This window comes from Apus apus, chromosome 5 (assembly GCF_020740795.1).
Source record: "Apus apus isolate bApuApu2 chromosome 5, bApuApu2.pri.cur, whole genome shotgun sequence".
Classification (NCBI taxonomy): domain Eukaryota; kingdom Metazoa; phylum Chordata; class Aves; order Apodiformes; family Apodidae; genus Apus; species Apus apus.
In genome coordinates this window covers 30,095,017-30,118,373 of record NC_067286.1, presented here as the reverse complement: position 1 = coordinate 30,118,373, position 23,357 = coordinate 30,095,017, and the positions used below count along the sequence as shown (strand labels likewise).

The 23,357-nt window shown below is 41.5% G+C and overlaps 1 protein-coding gene across 2 annotated transcripts in view; it reads left to right on the top strand.

The window, feature by feature from the left end:
• Positions 1-23,357, top strand: part of SMOC1 (SPARC related modular calcium binding 1) — a 129,485-nt gene that overhangs the window by 23,284 nt on the left and 82,844 nt on the right. For both annotated transcript variants that reach the window (XM_051621836.1, XM_051621835.1), the window contains exon 2: positions 19,652-19,823. In XM_051621836.1, coding sequence (XP_051477796.1) covers positions 19,652-19,823 — 172 coding nt within the window. The remainder of the gene's footprint in view (positions 1-19,651; positions 19,824-23,357) is intronic.

The following is a 23,357-nucleotide window of genomic DNA, read 5'->3' as shown; positions in this document are numbered from 1 at the left end:
AATGAAGGCAAGTAAGTGTCTGCGAATGAACTGGGAAAGTAGTATCTAATGAAGCCACTGGCCATTAGGAAATGGAGAAGGGCTTGAGGGTGGGCAGAATGAGAAGGGAAGCATAACTGGTGCATAAAGCATTGATTATCTGCAGTCAGTCCCAGCCTGGTGTCTTGAAGCTGGTTTGCAGCCTCTGAACAGCAATGCTCTGGGATGCAGTTGTGGATGTGTCCCTCAGATTTCTTTTTTCTGGGGCACTGGAGCTGTTACTGGGAACACAGTTTCCGCTGCATCCGTATATAGCCATGTTCTTGTGGTCAGAGGTGCTGATTCCTCACTGGACAGGCTAATACGGTAGAACTTGCCCTCAACATTGTGCTCCTGCACCCAAGAGTGCCAGTGCAAAGGGTAGGCTTGGTGAGTGGCAAGAGATTACTTGGCTGTCTTGGGGACTGGATGTCATCTGTAGCCTACCAGCTGCAGAGTCCTGACAAGTTATCTAAGAATGCCTGAGACAGCAGTGGAATCCCACTCTTTTCTGTAATCCTCAGTTATTTTGGGCTGCTTATTAATAGACATTAAGTGTCTGAAACATAATTTATGCTAATTGCTGTATTGGTTTACTGCAGAATCACATGCTTGCCATGAAAGTGTTCTTATGAAGGGGGAGGGGGCTAAGAGGTAGAAAAGTGATACTATCTATGAGCTGCCTTGGCACTGTGCTGTCCTCACTGCTTCTAAAACATCTCAGAAGGAAAAAGGCTTATTCTTGGCATTGTTTCCTCTTCATTGTAAAGTGCAAGGAGCTAAATTTTACAGAAGATCATGGACAAGAGAGTCAGGCTGAAAGACTGAAGCAGATAGAGATGATTCCTGATAAGCCATATTTGGGTTGGCTAGAGATGAGAGTAGTGAAAACAACCCTTGTGATGGGCACTGTTTTGAAAACCTCATGCAGTCTTAGGAAAGATCTTTATAGTTAAATAGTCTAAGTTTTGTACTGGGCTTTCATTTGACCCTTTCCTTTGCCATTCTGCCTGCTGTCCTTCAAAGCTCTGTCACTGTCTTCCATGATGCTGAGTTCGTTTTTGCTGTAAGATTTCTTGGCAGGTACAATGCTGTTTCCTAAAATACTGAATTAAAGTTCTTTGCTGATGTTTTGCCTCCTAGGCAAGAATACCGATCTGGTGCCATGTATTATCACCATGTAAAACAGTTCTTAAGACAGTCAAAAGCTACATGATTTGCAGGTGTTCCTGATGTATTAAAAATATCACTTCATTAAGACCAAGTAACTTAACTTTCTCAGGAACATTGCTTTGCTTTTCTTAACGGGGAGAACTTAAGCTTGGTAAACTCAAGAGGTCAGTGGACTTGAGAACCTCAATTCCCTGTAGTTAGGACATGGGTGTTCTTCCAGTACTTGAACCTGGTGCAGACAGTTCAGCATGTGGGGAGGAAGTCTAGAGGTCAGTGAAGAGTTCTGCTAATGATGACTATAGGAGTAAGTTCTCTCACAAATAAGCTGTTGGAAAAACCTCAAACTGACGGAATTCTTGTTGTGTAATTTCTTATAGGGATTACTTTCCATGAAATACCTACTATTTTCTGACTGCTTGTTTAATTCTTTAATATCTGACTGTATAAAAAAAGAAATTAACTTTTGTATTTGGATAAACATTATCCTTTGCATGCATTAATGTTGTTTAAGGGTTATACAAAAACATGGCTCACTAGTCAGAACACCTGAAGTTATTGTAGGAGCTTATAATCAATGGCTTGTTAGGTGTATTGAAACAGACCTTTAGTGATACTTCTGTGGTGCAAATATGGTATATATTTGTGATGGAACAAATTGCTTGTGTTCTTGCATCCTGTATTCCAGTTAGTGAAACTAGACTGTGTGAATGGGAAAAGCAGTTCGGGGATCCTGGTGCTGCTGCTTTCAGTGGGCTGGTCCTGATCAAAGGGCTGGGGGAAATCTCTTGGTGCTTATGAGAAGGATGACTGGTACAAGCCTGACACTGGCAAACTTTATCAGAAAATAGTTATACTGGGGAAACAATTATGTAGAAAATGGAGCGAGATGCCCAGGGATAGGGTCACAAATAGAAGTCACAAACTAGCTAGAGTGGCCCTCTTGGGCAGGTCCCTAGCTGTGCATTGCCTGCATTAGTCCATCCCGATATAATAGCTTTTGGGTAGCTGATGCTATGGATGTTGACTCCCTTTTTTGGGAAGTCCTGGCTAACAGCTACTGAGATGAAGCTAAGCAGTTCTGGTATCATGTAGTTGTGAATCTCTCATGCGGTACCACTGGTAATGGTCTCTTTCTGCCTGAGCTATTGAGTGCTTTGTAGGAAGAATTTTATCTGAAAATGTCATGGGCTGCTTCTGCTGTTAGACTACTTCTACTCAAGTAAAAAAAAGATAAGGAAAAATAGGATTTGTTACTAAGAGTGACTTGGGTTTTTTCTGTGTACTTACTGTGCACCTGTGGTGGGTTGACCTTGGCTGGATGACAGGTGTCCACCAAAGCCACTCTATCACTCCCATCCTCAACTGAACAGGGGAGACAGAATATAATTAAAAGGCTTGTGGGTAAAGATAAAGACAGGAAGAGACCACTCATGAGTTACTGTCACAGGCAACTCAGACTTGACTTGGGGAAATTAGTTTAATTTCTTACCACTCAAATCAGAGAAGGATAATGAGAAATAAAATCAAATCTTAAAAACACCTTTCCTCCACCCCTCCCTTCTTCCGGGGCTTAACTTCATTTATGATTTTCTTAACCTCCTTGCCCCCAGTAGCACAGAAGGATGGGGAAATCAGGTTGTAGTCAGTTAACAGATGTCTCTGCTGCTCCCTCCTTCTTGGGAGAAGGAATCATCACACTCTTCTGCTGGTCCAGTGTGGAATTCCCACCACAGGAGACAGTCTTCCATAAACTTACCCAGTGTGAGTTTTTTTCCACAGGCTGCAGTTCTTCACAAACTGCTCCAGTGTGGGTCCCTTCCCCAAGACACAGTTCTTCAGGAACAGACTGCTCCAGTGTGGGTTCCCCATGGGGTCAAGTCCTACCAGCAAACATGCTCCAAGTAAGGTCTTTCCTCGCAGGTCCTAATAGGAGCCTGCTCCAGACTTTCCGTGGAGTCATAGCCTCCTTCAGGCATCCATCTGCTCCAACATGTGGTCCTCCATGAGCTGCAGGTGAATATCTGCTCCCCTGTGAACTCTCATGGGCTCCAGGGGCACAGCCTGCCTCACCATGGTCTTCGCCATGGGCTGCAGGGGAATCTCTGCACTGGTGCCAAAACCTTGCCTTGTAAACCCAGTACGGTAACTCATGAATTTGGGCTAACTGCCACCAGTTGAACCAGTGTGGCAGAGGTTGATTTATACATCCTTCTATAAAAACAGTCCCTGATTTTGAGCTACAAATGAGTGGTTTAGATCCTTTTTCTTGCAGGAAGCAGTTCTGGAGGAGATGTGATGTTTCTGCCTCTTAGGCTTGACATAAATACTGGACAAGAGCTCCTTTCTGCACAGAAATATTAAAATCAGAGCTACCATAATTTCACAGAATCTTCAGGTCCTTGAATTTTCCTGGGAAGGCAACAGTAAGACAACCATATTCTAGTAAAAATCTCATCTTTAAAATTCATAGTATATGGAGTTTTCTGTGGGGATGCTGTTTCCCTTCCTTGGCTTAATCTCTTCCCAGTTCAAGTTGAGCCTTTTTTTTAAGTACTTAATGACTTGAAGCATTACACAACTTCAGAGCTTGCCAGAAATGTTTGAGGCAATTGTAATTAGCACATGGTGACCTATGATTTGGGGAGACAAGGCACTCCAACTTTTTCCTGCTCTTTTAGTAACTAATTCTGTAATGGGTTTTTAAGGATCCATACTTACATGTGGACAGTTCTAAAGAACTTTTCATACACAAGGATATCTGCAGGTCCTGCTCAAGGCTTTCTCATGTAAGTTACCATATTGAAATAGCTCATATGTGAACTGCAAACCTGGGGTTCATCTGATTTAGAGGACTTTGAGTGACTTCATTTTAAGAATAGTGCTCAGCTGAACATCTGTTCTGAGGCAGTCCTCTGTAACAGAATCCACCTCTGGGTATGAACACAGAGAATGATGAAATAAGCAAGGGATGTAAATTTGTGTGTTGGAGCCAAATCCAGCTGTCAACCTCTGCAAACTTCAGCCCTTCCCTCCCTTAAAACCTTGCTCATAGGTGTTTAGAATCTGGCTTTGATTTTACCTACTGAAACTTTCCCTCCCTTCTACCTTGGTAGTGCTAAATTAGTCTGCACATTTTCTAAGAAGTTTGAGTTGGGCCTTGTTTACAAATGAGGATATTCCAGTGGTGGGAGGAGAGGGAAGAAAAGCTCCTTGGCAGAGACTTCACAGTGGGAATTGTAATGAGTCCTAGTCCTGTGAGCCCTAAGATACCTGTGCTCTTAGCAGACTCTGGGTACCTGGGGGAAGGCAGCTAAATCCAGAGATGGGTTTTCTGCAGGACAATTTGCTTTTGTTTTTAGATGGCTTATATTTTCTTAAGCATAATTTTAGTTTGCATTTTTCATGCTCTTTTCCACTCTGCTTTTATTTTAGGTAATGCTAAAGCATTCTTGGCCCTGTCTTGATACCCAAGTGTAACTATAGTGTTGTGCTTCTAAAAGATCTTTGCAAAAAACAGAGCTGCTGCTTCACTGCCTTGTGGCTGACAACTGTGTGATGTCCAGGGGCTTGTTAGCAGTAAGAAACTAGTCTGCATATACTTTGCTCTGCAATGTTGTGCTGACCTATTCCTTTGCAGTCTGGAGTCAGAAGTCTTGTGAAAGCAAGGAATATGCTGGTATTTGGGCTGTAACCTGTAAGAGATTGTTTGGGATTAAAATACTACTCAGTGATAGAGCTGGATTACTGAGTATAATTAGGGTTTTTGAGCGTCTTGTTAATAACTTGCTCTTTCTACTTGAATTCTAAATGAGAAATTGGCTAATGGAGTGTTGTGGGTTTGTAACTGGTACTGGAAAGAGAGAAAAGGTCTAGGAACCTGGACAACTTGAGAATGGAAGGGATGGGGCTGGGACAGTGATGAGGGATGGGAATGAACCAGCAGGCTGGCATGTGAATAGACCTGGGAAGACGATGCCTGATGCATGAGTTAGTAACAATATTTATATATGTAGGATGCTAATATAATTGCTTAAAGGAAAAAGTTTCTCAGTCAATTATTGGCATGGTCTTTCTGTGTGCAAGCTGGCAAACTTCAGCTGGGATGTGCAAAGGTGACTGTTCTTGGCTTTAGTATTTTCTCAAAGGTTTTGGTATTTTCCAAGTAGGAACAGGAAGAGAGCTGGTTAAATATGTAGAGTCTCTTTGAATCTTAAGAGGAGTAGAATTAAAAAGGAGAGAAGACAAAGTGTGGGGAAGTAAGAGAGAAACTGGGAATGTCTGGTTAGAAGGAGACTAGGCTGGAGAAATTGTGAAGGGGACAGTCATAGCAAGAATTGGACAAAATCAGGATTGACAAGGATAAGTAAACTGATTCAGACATAATTAAGCTGGAATCTTTACTGGTGGCTCCATCTTTAATTTTCAAGGTCTATGAAATATTACAGCTAGGCCAGGTACACAGTCATTTCTCATGCACCTACAAAAAACAATTTTAATGTGATTGTTGGCCCAATTTGTTAAATCAAGAGGTATTTCCTCTTGGGTTGCAGATGACCAAAGCTGACTTAGTATCTGCCTGGAGTCCTATTAAACAATGTAAAATATATATATTTTTCCTAGTTGTTCCCTTTCTATTTATGAAGCAGAATTTCCCTGGATTTCTCAAACTTGATTCTGCCTCCAATTATTTCTTGCCTCCTGGTATGAACCAAAGGCTCATAAGAAGTGGGGTGATATGTGATTCAGTATGTCAGTATTTCTTTTCAGATTAAGCTAGGATGTCTCAATGTTTGCTAAGACAGTTAGATCCTGGGTTAACTTTCTGCTTTAAGAGGTTGCTGAGCTCAGGGGAGTAGAGAGGAGATGGGTCACAACAAGAAGTCCACTTAGATTGGGATCCTGCTGCCACTGGTCTTGCTAATATTTAGATAGCCCTGAGCTGCTTTTTTGGGAGTGAATGCCAACCACCACAGTTTAGGCCTTCATAGTTGCTATCTATCTACCTCCTTTTAAACACACCTTAACTGGGGTCTGGAGCACTTCATAGTGACTGGAGCTTTCCTGAGGCTTACATTTGAGCAGGATGAGAGCGACATGCCCAGTGTAGTCTTGTTTGGATGAGGACAAATGCATGCTGTAATTCCTACATGGGTGGTTGCAGATGGAGGAGGAGAAGTGATTACTGATATTTCATCTACCTTGTTCCCTGCCAATGCATTAGCTTGCTGCCATCCCCTGAAGCAGTTTAGTATCACATGAGCAGTAAGCACCCTACCCTTCAGTTGTGCTATTCGGTGATAAAGCAAGTCCTGCTTCTTCTGATCTTTTGTACTGGTGCCACTCCTTCCTGGGCTTGTCTCCTAGGCCATAGTGGTGGGCAATATCCTCCAATTAAAGATATTTCCTTTAGATGAGATCAGGCTCAGCAGCCTCTTGGGCTGTAGGAGGTATGAAGAAAAATCTCTTTAACCCTATGCAGAAATTCACTGTACTCTTTCAGACATGGTGATGATATGAGTATACTATATACTCTTCATAGCCTGAAGCAGCCACAAAAAACTGGTAGCTGCCTGCTCTAAGTCTGTCAGCTAAAAACGTCAATTTGGTCTTTGTAAGAAGTCTGACCAGTGAGCCTGAGTATGTTTGTACTGAGGTCAGGTCTTAGCCCAGACCGAAAGTGATCCAGAAAATCTGAGGAATCCAGATAAAGGCACAGCTGTTTTGCTACAGCTTTCTTAATAACATGCCCTGAAAAGGAAGATGAGACTGCAATGATCTTGCCAGTTATCTGTGTCAAAGATTTATTGTGCAAAGGTCTCGTATTTGCTTATCTTAAGACTGATACCCTGCTTCCTTCAGGGAGGCAGACAGTAAAAACAGACCAATATGTGTGTTAGATACTTTTTTTTTTTCCTTTTAGCTTCCACTGGAGAGACACAAATTGCAGCACAGGGTTAGCTGAGCACTTCCAGAACCCTAGTGAGTGCTGGGTAGGAAAGTCAACCTGGGGAGTGTAGTGTGAATTTGGACTAGAGGCAGCTACTTGTATGGAAAGCTCTCAGTCCTGAACTAAACTCAGCTCAAGTTTGAAGACAACGCACTGGCTTGGATGGCTTTTAAATACAGAGGTCTTTGTGACAATGAAAGTAGAACTAAAAATGCTCTAAAACTTGCTTCCACAGAAAATAAAGAAATCATGTCTGCCCTTAGCAACAAGGAATCAGCATAAGTATTTTGTGGCTCCTCACTGCAAGTGCAAGAAATAGTTCACTGTAGCTGGAATCGCCCTTTCTGCAAGTTGATAATAAACACACTGAAATTGACAGTTTTATAGTACAAAAAGTTGTGAGAAGCTGTAAAACCTAGGAGTGAACAGCCTGTATGAACATCAGTCACTAGCATCTTTCTGCTTGTACGGGGGGTTTATGGTGGGGTGGGAGTGAGGGAAAAGCTTTGGGAAAGGAATTCTGTATCTTGCTGGGGAAACTCAGACCAACAACCTGGGCAGCATCAAGATAAATCTACCTGTAAATAAATGTTCTCTTAAAGACACTCCTATCCTTGCTTGTCCTTCTATATATTAAAAAAACTGCAGACTTTCGGCAGCAACCCTGACAGCTTATTGATGGTCTGAGTCACTGCATGCACGTCCACAGAAAGAGCAGCAAAGCTGGTTTAGAGCATAAGTCTTTTGAGGAGTGGCTGAGGGAACTGGTGTTGTTTAGTCTGGAGAAGAGAAGCCTGAGGGGAGACCTTATTGCTCACTACAACTGCCTGAAAGGAGGTTGTAGTGAGGTGGGGGTCAGTTGCTTCTCCCTTGTAGTAGCATGAGAGGAAAGAGCCACAGGTTGTGCCAAGGGAGGTTCAGATGGGATATTAGGAAAAATGTGTTCACAGAAAGGGTTGTCAGACACTGGAACTGGCTGCCCAGGGAAGTGGTGGAGTCACCATCCCTGGATATATTTAAAAGATGTGTAGATGTGGTGCTTGTGGACCTGGTTTAGTGGTGGACTTGGTAATGTTAGTTTAATGGTTGGACATGATGATTTTAAGGGTCTATTCCAAACTAGATGATTCTGTGATTCCTTGTAGATCACAGCAGGAGGAGTTCTGCTGGGAACATTATACAAACCACATTTGCCACTTCAGTATGGAAAATACTACTGACTTGTGTAAACAATTTTCACCTTAACACAGATTTTCATGCTAGTATGATAGTAATACGGCTGTGTAATTTAGCAGTAGTGGTAAAATGCCTACTGGAAAGCATGTGAAGTCGACATGAATAGGCTAGAAAACCTTGCACACTAACAACTTGCTAGTTTGAAGTGGTGTTGCCTAGTTTGCAATAAAGGGCAGTGGTGTAGTAACATTTGATGTGGGTTTTTTTCCTTTAAAGTTCAGTAACCAGAAGCTAGGTTACTGCTGCAGCTTTGAAGAAAAACATATGTTAACTACTGAAAAGGAATCCTTTCTGCAGAAATCAGAAAATTTATTTACTCTCAGAAAAGTGTTACTATATACAATTTAATGTTGTCTGTCACTGACAGCAGATGATGGTGTTAAAGCTAACCATGGTGCAGGTAGCAAGGATCCTTCCTTCTTGCCTCACATGAGCATTTTATCTTGGAATTCTCTTTGTAGCTTCTTCAACTTCTGAAGCAGTCTTGTCTGTATGGCAAGGTTTTTATCATATATTTAGGTAGTCATAGTAAGTGACTTTCTTGAGGTGGGAGTAGGGAGCAGAGTTAGTTTCCTACCAGCAGAACTTAAGTTCATATCCTGAGCCTTCAGTGCACAGCAGGTTCTTCTGTTTGTGATCCAGAAAGGCTTGAGTAGTGGGGAAAGCTTCTCTGCTGCTGCCTGGGCTGTCCAAGAAAGCTTTGAGTGCTTGACAGTCTGAGGAAGCATTGTCCAGCACTTAATTTGTACAAAGGGCTAAGCTCTGTGGGTGGTTACCCCTACAAAACTGAGGGAAGCATTTGGTTTAAATGTAAGTAGAAATATGAGAATTATTGTAAACACTGTAAAATACAATGCAAACAGAACTGTAGAACAAAGTAGTGAAACAATGACTCTTTCCCTTAGAGAGTTAGAGGGAAAGTTTATTTTTTCTGACTTTTGACAGGAGTTTCAGTTGTTTTGTACACCCTTTCCTGATTCTTTCCCTCTTGCTCTAAATTCCTGGCTGGCTTATTTCTTTTCTTGATTAGCAGGACTATTTTTTGTTATGAATTTAAAGTTTACCTTAGACCTAATGTATATCTTTGGATCACTGTAGAATCCACCAGGGTGGGTTTGACACTTGAAGCAGTGAGTGTAAAGATGCTAGTCTCCTAGAGGGTTATTCTGGAGAGTCTCTGATGGTCTACTAAAGCAAGTGTTAAGATTTCTAAATGGTGTATGTTAAATGTTATAATTTGACATGTATAAAGTTGTCTCTGAAACTACCTGTTTGCAGATCAGACATATGCAATCTTAATGTCAAATACATGTGTTTTGGTAGGTGAACATCACTACTGTTGTGTTCTGTAGGGGGAGGAAGGATACCTCATAGCTATTAACTGAAGTTAGTAGTTCTGCTAATGAGAATGTGTCTTTATTATCTCTTAATTTATAGGCTAAAAGTCCAGAGATAACACAACCTCTGATATTATGAAAAAAAGCCTTGTCTTGTTAAGAGCACTGGAATAACGTTAGCCATAAATGTGAGAAAGCTGCTGCTTTCGAAATGTTGGCAACTTGAGCTACTCTGTATTTAGTATGGGAGCATGATACGTATGGACAAGGTGAAAATCCTGTATTTTTTTTCTTCAGTTTCACTGTCTTTGACACTTTAGAGGAATGATAGAGTAAATAAGGCAACCTTATTTAGTGCTCTGTAGAGCTCATGGGGCCAGAACCCAAGTCTGAACTCTGGAGATGGCAAAGTAGGCCTATAGAAGGACATGTGTCAAGATAGTTATGTCCCCAGAGAGAAGTAGCGATAGTGCTTCAGAAACTTTGACAAGGACTTGTTGATGGTAGTATATGTAAAGTCAAATGAAATGGGGAGAAGTCTAGAAGACTTCTCATCTTCCCCTGAGAGTTTTGTTTATTAATCATTGTCTTTGGATCGTGTAGGGGTAAGAAGATAGTTAAGAAAAGCAAACCCTTTAATGTTCATAGTACCTCCTTTTTTAATATCCTTCCTGTGCAATGGAATGTCAGTCTTGGCATTCAGTTATATACCTCTACTGATGGGCAGCCAGCCCTTGTTGGGTTTTAAACTAATGAGCTCAGCTATTTCTAATATCTACTACTTGGTTCGGCTGTTGGCAGCAGTAATGACGACCATAATGAAGGCTTCATGCAAGCTTCAATTTGCATGCCTCTTTCAGCATTTTAGAAGCACTGATTTAAGAAGGCCTGAGACTTGTAGAGCTATGGAGTTTCAATGGGTGGCATTTTCCATCCTGTGAGATCTGCAAGAACAAAACATTTGTGGTCCAATGAGTGCTTTTGTGCATTTGTATTTTAGTTTGAGATGAACTTGGAAGATATGTCTGCCAAATGCTGTTTGTAAACTGTTTAATCATCATGTCTCCTCATGTGATGGTCTACCTGCAGAGTAGAGCAATTCCAGAGATGGTACTCCTTTTCATACACTGCCTTGTTTACAGTAATAACATACATGGCTGTGACTGAAGCGAGACACTGGTGTAGACTAGGCAAGTGGGGAAGGAATATCTGTCTTGATGTGAGCTCAATTGTATCTATTTTGTTCTGTGTGCTTAAGTAGTGTGCCTTCTGTGCATGCTGAAGAGAATTGATGGCAGTCATCTAGGAGACAGTGTTCAGGGGGTTTCAAAGCCGTCTTTAGCAACACTTATCCACCTTTTGCTGTGATATTTGCTATCTGCAAAGGGCTTTGTCTTATTGGGGAGAATGAGTGATGGGAAGAGAAAATGTGTTTTATCTTCTCACCAGTTTGGGAGGTCTAGAAAGCTTATCACCTGACTTAAAGGACTCCACTTAAAGTAGGTGCCCTGCTCTTCAGCAATAACAGTGGAAGGAAAGGGCAAAGTACTTTGAGTTCTTGAGAGAGACACATGGGAAGGTACTTAAGGGAAGGGCATCTGGATGAGTTGATGTCAGGTGGTGAAGCTGAATTTTAAGGGCTTTGGATTTAAAGAGAAGCCCTCTATAGCTATATAGCTGTTGATGGAAGCTCAAGAGAAAACTTTTATATCATCACATATATTATTTATTTAAGAATGCTTCAGCAAAACCAAGTTGTAATCAGACATGCTTGCAGTTAGTGTAGCCCCACATTACATAGCAAAGACTCATGTGAGAAGCTTATTTGATATCAATACTTTTCTGCCCTTTTAAACAAGGGAGAACTGTCATGCTGTTCATTACAGTGAAAGGTATTACTGTGATGTTTGCAAACTTGCATTAGTACAAATGTTGAGGCAAATTCAAGGGAAGAGTCTTGCACTATTGTTCTTGAGCAGTGATAGGCTCCAGAAAGGTTCTAGTGGTACTGTTATGAAGGAACTGAATATGAGTGGGGGGGAAGATTACAGTGGATTACACAGCTGGATCTAATTAGGCAAACTTTCATCTTCTAACACTTCCAGAGCTCAAAACTGGCTCTGCAGCTTGCCCATTCTGTCTATAGTACTCCAAGCTCTTGTATATGGGGAAGAAGCTTTCCTAGACTGACTGCATAGCCAGCCTGACTAAGTAGTACAAGGGGGAAACTAGGCTCAAAGTATTTTTTTTCATAGCCACATTCTGAACATGGCTAAATTTAACACAAAAGGGCACAGAACTCTACAAATCCTGGCATTGACTTTTAGTAGTTTATATGGTGGAGGGCAGGAAAGCATGTACTTCAGAGAAGAGAATCTAGGCCAAGAGTTTGCTCCAGTTCATGAAGAGCACATGGTGGTTTAATGCATTCAACATGATATCGTTTGTGTAAGGACAGGGATTGCTCCTCCCAGAAATCTTGCTTTGAGATACTGTCCTTTATCAAAGTATACACATGACATTCCTTCAACCCTTCTGCTTTCCTGAGAGCTTTTGAGGAAAACATATTTCATTACAATGGAATAGGTGACAGCACAAAGTTACAGTCTGGATCAGCTTATTAAACAATACAATTTACTAAAGACAAGATTCCACCTTTTATGTCAATAGAAGTTTTGCTGCTGTTTTCTTTGGGATGAGAAGTTCATTGCCTGACTATGCAAACATCTGGATTTTCTGTCTGGTTCAACATGTGTAGTAGCAAAGCTAAAGAGAAGATGTAGTCCAAGGTAAACATTCCTTTTCTTGTCAATGTGTTTGACAAATTAAATTTAATCTCAAGTTTGTTCTAGGCATGCATGTCATTTTGGCTGCAAGAGTAATCTTACTAGGTGAGTGAACTTTGACAGAAGCTGAATTAATGTTATTTCAAAGGAATGAAGTCAGTCTTGCCAAACTTACTAAAAGGTTTTGAAGTCATGTTAGAAATTAGAGATTTGAGCTGAAAATTCAGTTTGGTGTTTTAGACTTTTGGTTTCACCCCTTGTTCAGTCGATCATATCCTGATCTTTGCAACTTGTGAAGTGCTTCATCTTTATATTTATAATGTTTATTTATTTAAAAAAAACTTATAAAATTAAAAAAAAAATAAAATCAAAGTAACTTTTTATAATGGTGATGCAGGCTTGTTGATGAAAATTCTGTGGAATAAGGGATTAATTTTAAATCTGAAATTAACATGTTGTACTTGATGTCTCTGACATTTCCTTCCCTCAAGTCAACTGTAATTAAGCACTTGCATAAACTTCACCTCAAAAGCAAAAAGATGTAATTTTAAAAGTTCACTCTGACTGCAATGGCTTTTTCTTTTTTTCTGTTAGAAAGAAAAACATGCTAACAAAGAAACCCAGTAGAGTTTCTCTGGGATTAGGTTATATTCTAAGGGTTTCTCCTTAGCTATTTGTTGTAGGTGAGCTCCTTAATTATGCTGCTAGACAACTTCTTTGGATCTTATACCTCATCTTCTGAAAGTAGAGCACAGCTGCTGCAAAGGGCTTGGGGATCAGTTTGCTAAGAAAACCAAAATATTATTTCTTAGCTAGAAATCATGTAGCAGATGAAGCACAATCTTTAAGCACTCTACTTCATTGCAGTGACTTACACAAAGGTGGCTGAGGGAGGATAGTTGGAGAATAGAAGTTGGAGAATAGATAGTTGGAGATAGAAGGGAGAATCACTGGAGAAAAGTAAGGTTTCTAGTTTATAAGAACAGAAAACTGTCTTGATTTCAACTCATAGAAATACATCTAGAGTTTGCCTGCTTTGTGGTGTGATCCCATATGTTTCCCAGCCTTCACCATCCTCAAGCACAGGCTGTGTGCTTTGAACCCGTTCTTGTTTGCACAGCTGGGGACCCGAGATTGAAATGTGAGTGGTGCTTTAACTTACGCTAGACTCTTCACTTTGCAGGTGGGATGACTCAAGGAAAAAAAGTATTACAAAATCCTTCTCATAAGTCCATTACATCCAGGGGTAGTTCTGTGCCCTTCTAAAATTTGCTGGGAAAGCCTTTAGCCTTAGTATAAAACTGTTTGATTCCAGAAAACACCCACACAAGGACTTGTTAAAGGCAGAAATTTTGGTTTAAAAACATTCTTAAACCAAAGTCATCCAGATGCAAGTGAAATACAAACTTGGGAGCATTTCCAAACAGGAATATTAAAACAGAACCATCTTTTCCTCCTCTTACCCCAAAGCACATGACAGACTTAGCAGGAAGCTGACTTTGAAAGCCTTTTTTTCACTAGGTAGCTTCTGAGGCTGCATGGGCAGTCTTGGTGCAGAGGCAGGATACCTTTCTGCACATGGGAGACTGCAAGCCTTGACAGTCCCATCCTTACCAGAGTTTCTAAGGTTTTCAATTTTTCTCTTTTTGTATCTCTAGAAGCCAAGTATTTTTGGGTCTCTGGCACAGAGTTGGATCTTTGACATATTTGAGGCCTGCTAGGCTTCTGGTTCCATGGCAGGAAACTTGGCTCAAGTCCTAAACCCATGGTTGAAGTTAAAATTTTTGGGCCCTGTTGGCAACCTGCCATGGGGCTGAGAGTCTAGCTGTGATTAATACTGGGACCTGGCTCCAGCTCTGCCTCCAGTATGACTGTTTGCACCAGTTTGGAGCTGGAAACCAAGCATAAATCTGTGAGGTTAAAACTAGGATATGTGATGCTTTCCAACAGCAACAAAAATGTCCAGAAGTTTATAGTCTCCTCTAATGTATAAATGGTATGGTTTTCCTGGGGAATTGTCCAGGGGAAGAACTTGCTCATTTGTACTTAAGACAAGCCAGTCTGAGTGCTTTAGACAAATGGTCTGTGCTATGTGAATACCTAGATTGATCACTTTTTCCAAAGATGTAGTCTAAGGGTCATCAAACTTGGTGTGCCAAAACAGGAGTAAGGCATTTCATGTGTTTTTTCCCCTCAGTCTCTCTAGACCTCAGTCCTGTTAGGCAGCAGCCTGCAGCACTCATTGGGAGCGAAGCTGCTGAGCAGTGGATGCTCCTCTGTTTTGATCTGTCATGGACTGCTGTAGATTTGTTCGTTAGTAGAATTCCACTTTCTCACATTCATACCACTTGTGTCCCTTGCTTCCTCTTTCCCCTGAAGCCTTGCTGAAGCATATTACCCTGGTACTGCAATGCTTTGGCCATTTCTTGTTACCCCTGTCACAAAGGGCTGTGCTGTTCTGTTTGTGCTTATAATGTACCCAGATGGTGAATAGAATGAGTGACCACCAAGCTCATTTTCACTTGTGGGGTCAGACCTTTCTCTGCTAAATAACACAAGTGTTCCCAGCTGCTGTGCAGCTGCAGGGAGTCTGCTTTCCTTCACAGGCATTAAAAAGCCTTTAATCAGTGTTTGTTGTTTGTCAGCAGTGGTGTTGAGGTGTGGAGAAAAAGAACAGATATGCTTTGTTGGCAAAGTTAACTTCATTTTGACCTCTTATCTTTCCTTTTTCTTTTCAAGTCTGAAGAAGCAGAAAGGAGTTTGGGAAGTGGTTTCTTCAAGCACCTGTGTAAATGTATTTGCTAAAGGAAGAGGTTTATGTCCTTATACAGATACAGAATTAGACAGAAAAAGATGCTCTGGATGCTGCATTGGAACTGGAAGCTATTTAGGACAGGAACTCAAACTGACTGGTGTAGGATCTGTGCAGGCTTCCTTAATGTAAGCAAATGCTATGAAAATACAAATATTGTTGTTTAGTACCTGTGTATTACTTATTCTAGTATCAAGTCTACCTTTAAGGTTTAAACACTTGCAATCTGATCAATTTTAACATTTTCCTGGAAAATAGATTGGTAGCTTTTACATGATTTTTGTGGGTTTGTAGTCTTTTTTTTTTTTTGCCAGTGATACCATTCACAGTCCCATTTGTTTTGGATGCTGAAGCAAATGGGAGTACTGGTATCAAAAAGCTTTGGGAAATCTCAAATAATTATTTCCCTCTTTCTCCTAGATGAAGTTTGGAAACCTGCTGGTGCTGCACATGTTTTTGCAGGGTTACTTTTTACCTGAGTCCAGATCTGTTCATTTGTATCTGTCTGTAAAGCACCAAGCATAACCCAGAGTTTTGATTCCATTGTTTGCAGAGCCTGTTTTGTGTGGGTATCCTGAAGCTGTGATGATCACAAACTTTGATTGGAGCTCCAAGCATCATGATGAGACATTTGGTGTTAAAGGTGGAAGGTGTTATCTTCATAGGCTTCCCCTGGTTTGAAGTGACCAGAAAACTGTGGTTCTACCTCAGCTGTGTCTGGGAAGAGTAGATAGCCAGGCGTGAGGCCATCTTCTGCATGTTGCTCCAGCCCTCTGCCTGGCTCAGTAGGATCTCTTGCAGTGACCAAGGTGCTCTTCTGGAGCAGGGCTGTGCTCCTTGGAAAAACAGAGCCTGCTTGCTCCAAGCTGGAATAAAGGACGTAAAGTGAGTAATTTATGAATTGTAGTCCTAGCTCTTAAAATAGTAGATTCAAGCACTGTCCCCATGGGTAGACACATATTTCAAAGTTAATCCAGTGTTTTTCTTAAGTTTTGGAGGCTGCTTACAAAAGAAGGCAGTTGTTGTGCAGTTGGACAGGCAAAACACTAGAAAGAAAATTTATTGCACTGGGTGGCAGGGGATAGACACTCAAACCAACTAGTGTGTGAAATGTCTCAGGATGGTCTGTGTTGATGGTCATTTCTGCAGCATGAGCACTTACCAGATAGAAATGGGACAAAGAGCCACCATTTAACTATCTGGAAAGCTAGCAGAGCTGCTAAGCAAAGCCAAGGGCTCTGAGCTACAGTGGCACAGGTGTCCTACAGTAAGGGGGAGTTTCTGAAGCTCTTCAGTAGTATCTCCAGGAGATTCAGCCTTTCTGGCAGTGCTGTGTGATCACATGAGAAGAACCCTGATCAGACAGGCATGATTGTGGCTCTTTCTGGAAATGAATGCAGACTTTTACAATTATAATCTAGCTGAATGAAACAAGCACCATCTTGTGCAACTACGTAAACCATAAACTTTTCTGGCAAGGCAGGTGTGGAATTTTCAGTGTCTGGAAAGCACCTAGCATGCTGTGTGGGCTCCCTACTGCAATCCAAATTGCAAATGCTAAAAAGTCTTTGATTTTTTTTTTTTTTATAACATGGTTCTTGGCTTAATTTGGGTAGGCAAGAACTTCATAGACAGCATTGGGGTGCTCGGCATGTTTCCTCAGGCCCTCATAATTAATCAATGCTGAGCTGTTTCTCCCCATCCCTCTGCAAGCAGACATCGGAGGCAAGCTGTTCCACAGACATAGACTTAGCTTGTTTGTCAGCCCTGAGAAGTGATTTGTGTTTTTCAGAGACACCCTTTCTGGAGGGAGGGGTGTTCCTGGCCTGCAAGACTGTTCTATAAGTATTTTAGTGCAGGCTGCAGAACACTCAGGTGAGTTTTCATGATACAACCTGTTTTTTCAAGCAGTTGGTAACATGGTTTGATGCTGGGAATCAGCATTCTAGCTCTTCTGGTGCATCTCTGCCTCTGCCACGAAGCATTTGCAGAAAGTTTCATGCCAATAGCTCAAGCCCTCAAAGTTGTGATAAATGGCAGATGCATGTTCCTCTGAAACCAGAATGGCTTTTGTGTTTCACGGAGTATTTAATTGTTCTGTGTGCACCATACATACTGTGCTAGCAGGCATCTCTGTTTTTAAAGTCTGTTTATACAGATAGCTGAAAAGCCTTGCAAGTCTTTCAGGGTCTCTGACATCACACACTGGAAAGAAGATTCAGCAGCTTCAGTCTGCTGATTTTTGCTGTATGTTTACAGTCACTGGAGATCTTTGCACCTTGGGGGCTACAGCGAAAGCTAGAGCAATTCCAAGCTAACTTCTGATAGTCCAACCCCTGACATGAACTGGGCAAAAAATCTGGTCCAGCTTTACAGTGTTTTCATAATCTAGTCCAGGTCTCTATAAACAATTTAAAATTGCCTTCAGGTTTAAATTTTCCAGTTTGCCATTTGGAACAGGTGTTGCCAGGTTATAGAAAGTGTTGCAGAAAAGGAACAAAAACATTTTAAAAACTCTGCTGTTACAAATTTTGGCAAGACTGACAGATGAGATTTTTAAAAAAGCTTGCCCCACCCAAATTCAAACAAGTGCAGATCTTGCTTACTTTTCCTAGCTGTCATGTTTAAATAGGGTTTACAGTAATGCATGAGTCTTCAAAAGATCCAGCAGTACAGAGCTAATATATTTTTATATGAAAATACACAACTTCTCAATTGTTTTCCATCTCACTTAATTGGGGAGAGAAAGGAGGTGAATTTTTTTTTAAATGTCAAAAATTTCAGAGATGCATGTTCTTGGAGTGGTTAAAAATGAACCCAAACTGGGCTTCAGGCAATGTTTTTTCAACAGCTTTAACCTCAAAGCATAGAGCAGACAGCTTTGTAGGCAACTGTAACACCAAGGTGATTATGGCAGTGACTCAGGCTTCCCTGTAAGGCATCCAGCTATCAACACACTTGGAGAGCTGTGGCTTTGTGCATGCAGACAGCGTGTCAGTCAGTGCCCACTTGCCAGCCAGCTCTGAACTGCTTAGCTAGTAACTGCTTTGATAGTGAGCTGAGATACTGGTGCATTAGAGAGCAACTCTAGTCCTCCCCTGGCTTGTGAGAGGTGCAAGAGATGGGAGCTTGGGAAGGGAAAGTGCAACTTCTCTGTTCTTTGCTTCATCCTCATGGGACTTGTTTTGAGAGTCCTCTGAAAGCTTCTTATGAGCAGGTGGTTGGGTTTGGGTAGTAGTTAAAGGTCGGACTGACTGAAAAGGACTGCTACTGTCATGTCCTGGTGAAACTCTTCCAGTGGTTATGGAAAGAGGACTGGGAGTTGAGGTCTTCAGTAAGACAGTATGAACTTGGGAGAGAGACCTGAGTATCCCTCTAGGCAGCTCAGAGTACAGTTGAGGGTACAACAGTAAACTACTACTAGGTGTTGGGATTTGCAGGGAACAAGCGGACAAAAAATGGGGAGTCACTCATGCATGTTGCGTTTCCCTGTCTCCAGAAGATAAGGGAGAAGCCAAAGAGTGTCTTAGAAGGGAACTAATAGTGATTGTGGTACAGAGGGAGTCTTTGGGGCAAGGAATTGGGAAACTGGGATTGCTTGCATTGAGAGAGTGACAAGAAAGGAGTGCTGCGTTTATACAAAACAGACTGCATTGAAACTGAAATCTTGGGAAGAAGAGGTTTTTCACAAGGATGACAAACTTCTGAAAGGAAGTAGCTTTTCACATAGTGTGCAGTTAGGTTGTGGGACGCGTGGGATGTATTGAATGCGATTGCTAGCTGGGCGGGATGTCATCAGAAGGAACAAAACGTGTTCCTTTGGGAGTGTGCAGGTATGCTGTTGCAGGTGGTACCCACAGATGACATAATGCTTTAAAAAACAAGTAACTGGTGGCATATAGCTGGCCACAGCCATGGTTCAAGTAACAAGGCCAATCTTGGTTATTTGGGTTCCTCCATCCTCGGTGATAAGTTTCTTGCACCTCTGCCTAAAATTCTGTAGTGCCAGATGCTGTTTGTGGCAAGCTGGGCTGTTATGAGTCAGTGTTGCCCTTCCTGTGTAGGTTGTTTGGTTTTGCACATCTTATGTTTTCAGAGGTGAGACAGAGTAATATTTGCATTCCATTAAAGAAAATAGAATGGCAAAGACTTGTTTTTTTTAAAGGTGTATGTATTTCATTTTAAGCTACCTTCAGGTAAAGCCAGCTTTGGTAGGCAACTTAAGACTGCATCATAGACCATACTGCTATTTTCATAAAACCAAAATACACTGTGCTCTGCTTTGGGAAACAAAACAAAACCAATTTTTTCCCCCCCTCCCTCCTTTTTTCGCTTCCTTCAGTTTTTAATAAGCGACCGTGACAGAGACCCTCAGTGTAACCTGCATTGCTCCAGGTCCCAATCCAAGCCCCTCTGTGGCTCTGATGGCAGAACATACGAGTCGATGTGTGACTACCAGAGAGCCAAGTGCCGGGAGTCGAGTCTGAGCGTGACACACCGTGGCCGGTGCAAAGGTAGGTGGATTTCAAATGCCTTTGAGGGGAGGAATGGGAGCCCTACCTTCTAAGAAACTGGATTCTTAGACCCTTGAATTTAATACTGCGCTCTGTGAGTGATCCAGTTGAAGTTGTACATTCTTGTCAGCACGGGTATCTGAGTTCTGGGTTTAGGTGGCAGGAGTAAGAACAAACCCAGAATATCAGTGAAAGAAGGCAAAGGAGCCAGAAACATCACTGAAAAAAGGCCAGAATAGATATCTGCAGAGCAGAATGAGCAGCCTCTGTGGAAATGCAAAATCAAATTCTGAATGGAGAGGACTTCCTTGCTACCTGTGCCAGTGAGGAACTGAGATATATTTGAGTGACAGGAATGTGGAGTGGGAAGAGCATGCAGTGCACATTAGATGCCTAGTCCCTTTTCAGACATATACAGCCTTTTTGTGCTGAGCTAATTATGACAGAATCAATGTGAGGCTTTACATGCCTTCTTTTTTGCCAGTTTGCTGCTACACGTCTACTTAAGTGAGATTATTGTTTCTCAATTCAGTTCTTCTTTAGCATAGGCTAAAGATGAAGCTGAGACTTTTTAAAGGAATATTGATGTATTGTCACACAAATGGTTTGCTTCTGCAGTGAAGTGAAAAATCAAGTTGAGTGCAATTTCTGAGGGTGCAATTGACTCCAAGGGCAGATGGCACAGATGTTTTTAGCAATTGGTTAAAGGGACAGGGGAAACTAATTAAAATCCCTGTGGAAGGATAAATAGGCATATATTTAAGACTGACTTGTTCATGAAGGCTTTTTTAGTATTGTGAAAATGTATCTTTGTCAGAATTACTTTTTCTAACATGGAAATACCTTTTCAATGTATTAACAAGCTTTATAGTTTAGGTGAATCATGAGCATGCTCACAAATACTGCTCTCAAGTTAGTTTCTCTTGGGGGCGAAAAAGCTTTCTTGTATGTTTGTTTCTTTCTCTCCCCACTGCTTTGCTGCTGTGTGACAGCTTCTGTCCATTGCATAAAAAAGGCCTTTGAATCGTGCTGCTTTCTGAGTGCTGGGAGCCCACAAACTTTCTTCCCAGGTCCCAAGAAGCAGTTGGACTGTTCTTGCCAGTGCTGGTTTTGTATACCACAGTAAGAGGCAGTAGGGTGGGAGTCCTGCTTCTGCTTTCATCACTTGAGCAGAGTGGCTTAGATAAGCGACTCCACTGCTGATACCAGCACAAACTGGCACTGTTCATTCACTTAAAACATGGGATCCATATGCAAAACTGTCTGTTTCTGGAGTGGAGAAAATCTTGATTGCCAAACTACACAGCCTGCTCTGTATTGTGATTGCAGAGACCTGAAGAAGTAACTAAAGACTTTTTTTTTTCCTTAACCACAGTTAAAGTATACTTTCTGTTCTCTTGTGTTCTCCTTTCCTTTTCTCCCCTTACCCTGTGGTACCATACGGTACCTAATAAGCTGGGAGTGTTTGACAACTGCTGCTACTGAAAGGTATTTTGTTTTTCTAGTCACATTAGGAATATAACCTCTAGCTGTGCATGAAGATCACCCCTCTTGACAAGTACAGTTGTGAGCCAGGTGTGCCTACCTGCAGGCAGTTGGCCAGGTCTGTACCTTGAACTCGCACAAAGGAAGGCATCACCAGCAGTGTTTGAGCACCTTCTACTGCTGCAGTAAGGCAGCAGGTTAACCTCTAACAGCCTTTATTCCTTCTGCATGACAGATGCTTTACAGGGGAACTCCTATAGAACTGTAAGGGATCCCATAGGCTATTGAGCCCAGTCACATGCAATAGTGATAGATACTGTATCCAACAGCTTACCCTTATGAAAAGAGCAGTTTTATGTTGTGCTTCTTTCCATGAGGAGGGAAAAATCCCAGGTAACTAAAATAAGGAAAAGAAGTAGTATATTGTGGACAGCAAGGCATAGTTCTGCAACCCAGATTACCATAGGCTTCCAATTTTGTGTGTTGATAACTTGAACTGTGCTTGTTCCAAGACAAGTAGAATGGTTTCCGTAGTAAGAGCAGAACATTTTTTATTCAGCTTAGCTCTCTGCGCTCTCTCAAGAAGCTAAGGACCTTTAAAGAAGAAGCCTTTGGGAACAATAACTTTTTTCAGCTCTCAGTATTTGCTAGCTTCCCCACATGCTTTTCAATGAAATTCCTTCAGCACAAAATTATCTGAACTCCCTCCAAACCCTCAGTCACACATCACAAAGGGTTAAAAGTCAGAAGTAGCTTAAAATTATCAAACTACAGCATCCAAGACAAATAGAGCCTTATTGATGAGATTCCAGAGAATAGTTTCATATGGCTTAGCTGTGCATAAAATGCACAGCCAAGCACTCCTACCTGAATCTTTTGTCAACAGGCATCTTAAGATCTGATGTCAAATAAGAGTTCTGCCTCAAAACTTTGCAGGGAAGCAGGACAAAAACTTGTTAAATGAGTCTTGGTAAGCTGTCAAGGTTATGCAGTGATTGTGAGGTATACTGGATATCTGTGGCTTAAAACACTGAAGTTCTGTGCTAAGTGATTGGTTTCTGGGAACTTGTTTGACCTATTTAATAAAAAAAGGGTGGGAGTGTTCTAAAAACTTATCTGTAGGTTTATAATGGTTGAGTTTGAAAGTCTGCTTGATGAGCTCGATGAGGAGTCACTATGTACAATGAACCTATCTAAAATACTGGTGGGAATTGTAACAGGGGTCTTCAGGCCATCTGAGACACCTGGGTGAACACAACTTTTGGCTAATGTGCTGGAAGGGAAGGTCTCCTGACTAGTGATGGATTGTTTGGAAGTAATCTTTCACCTCTACCTACTGTTCTTGTTGTATAGGGGATGCTATTTTGAAATCACTCTTTTGTCCAGTTGCTAGATCCCTATTTTTTTCTTGTATCTTTCTTATTCCCACTTAAGGGAGAAAAGAGTGGATCCCTCCTGGGCAGCAGTCAGCAAAATCTGAAATTATACTTTCAATCACTTTACAAATTCATTCATTTTTTTGTATGCTCCAGGTAAGTTAGGGAACTCTGGAGTAGAAATGGTACGTGAGTATTGCACCAGGAGCAAAGCATGTCAGGATGAAAGGAAGAAGTTGGAGATTCCAGGATAATGATTGACACTCTGTGGGACAGATCAGCTTGTTTTTGTAGTTTGCTCAGGTTTCATTTTTGCCTGTTCTATGCAAAGACAGATTGTTGGCTGGAGTACATGGGTATGAATCTGCTGACTTCAGTGTAGCTGGACTGCCTCATGCCTGAGCACCTGGCCTGTATGTGAGACAGTTACCTAATGGAACTAGTTCAAAAGTTGCATGGATTAATTTTTGCCCTTTCAGCTTTTGATAAAAACAAAATAGAATTTAAAATAGTTATATTTTTGTGGTTGCAGTGTACAAATTTGCTGCTAGTGTTATATGGATCCCTGGAAATCTTTTACTTTATATTATTAGCTTAGCTTGGGTCTTTTTATGATGATGTTGTGTGGTGTCAGAACTGCCTCTGTTGAAGAGAGGATACTGGAGTTCTTGGG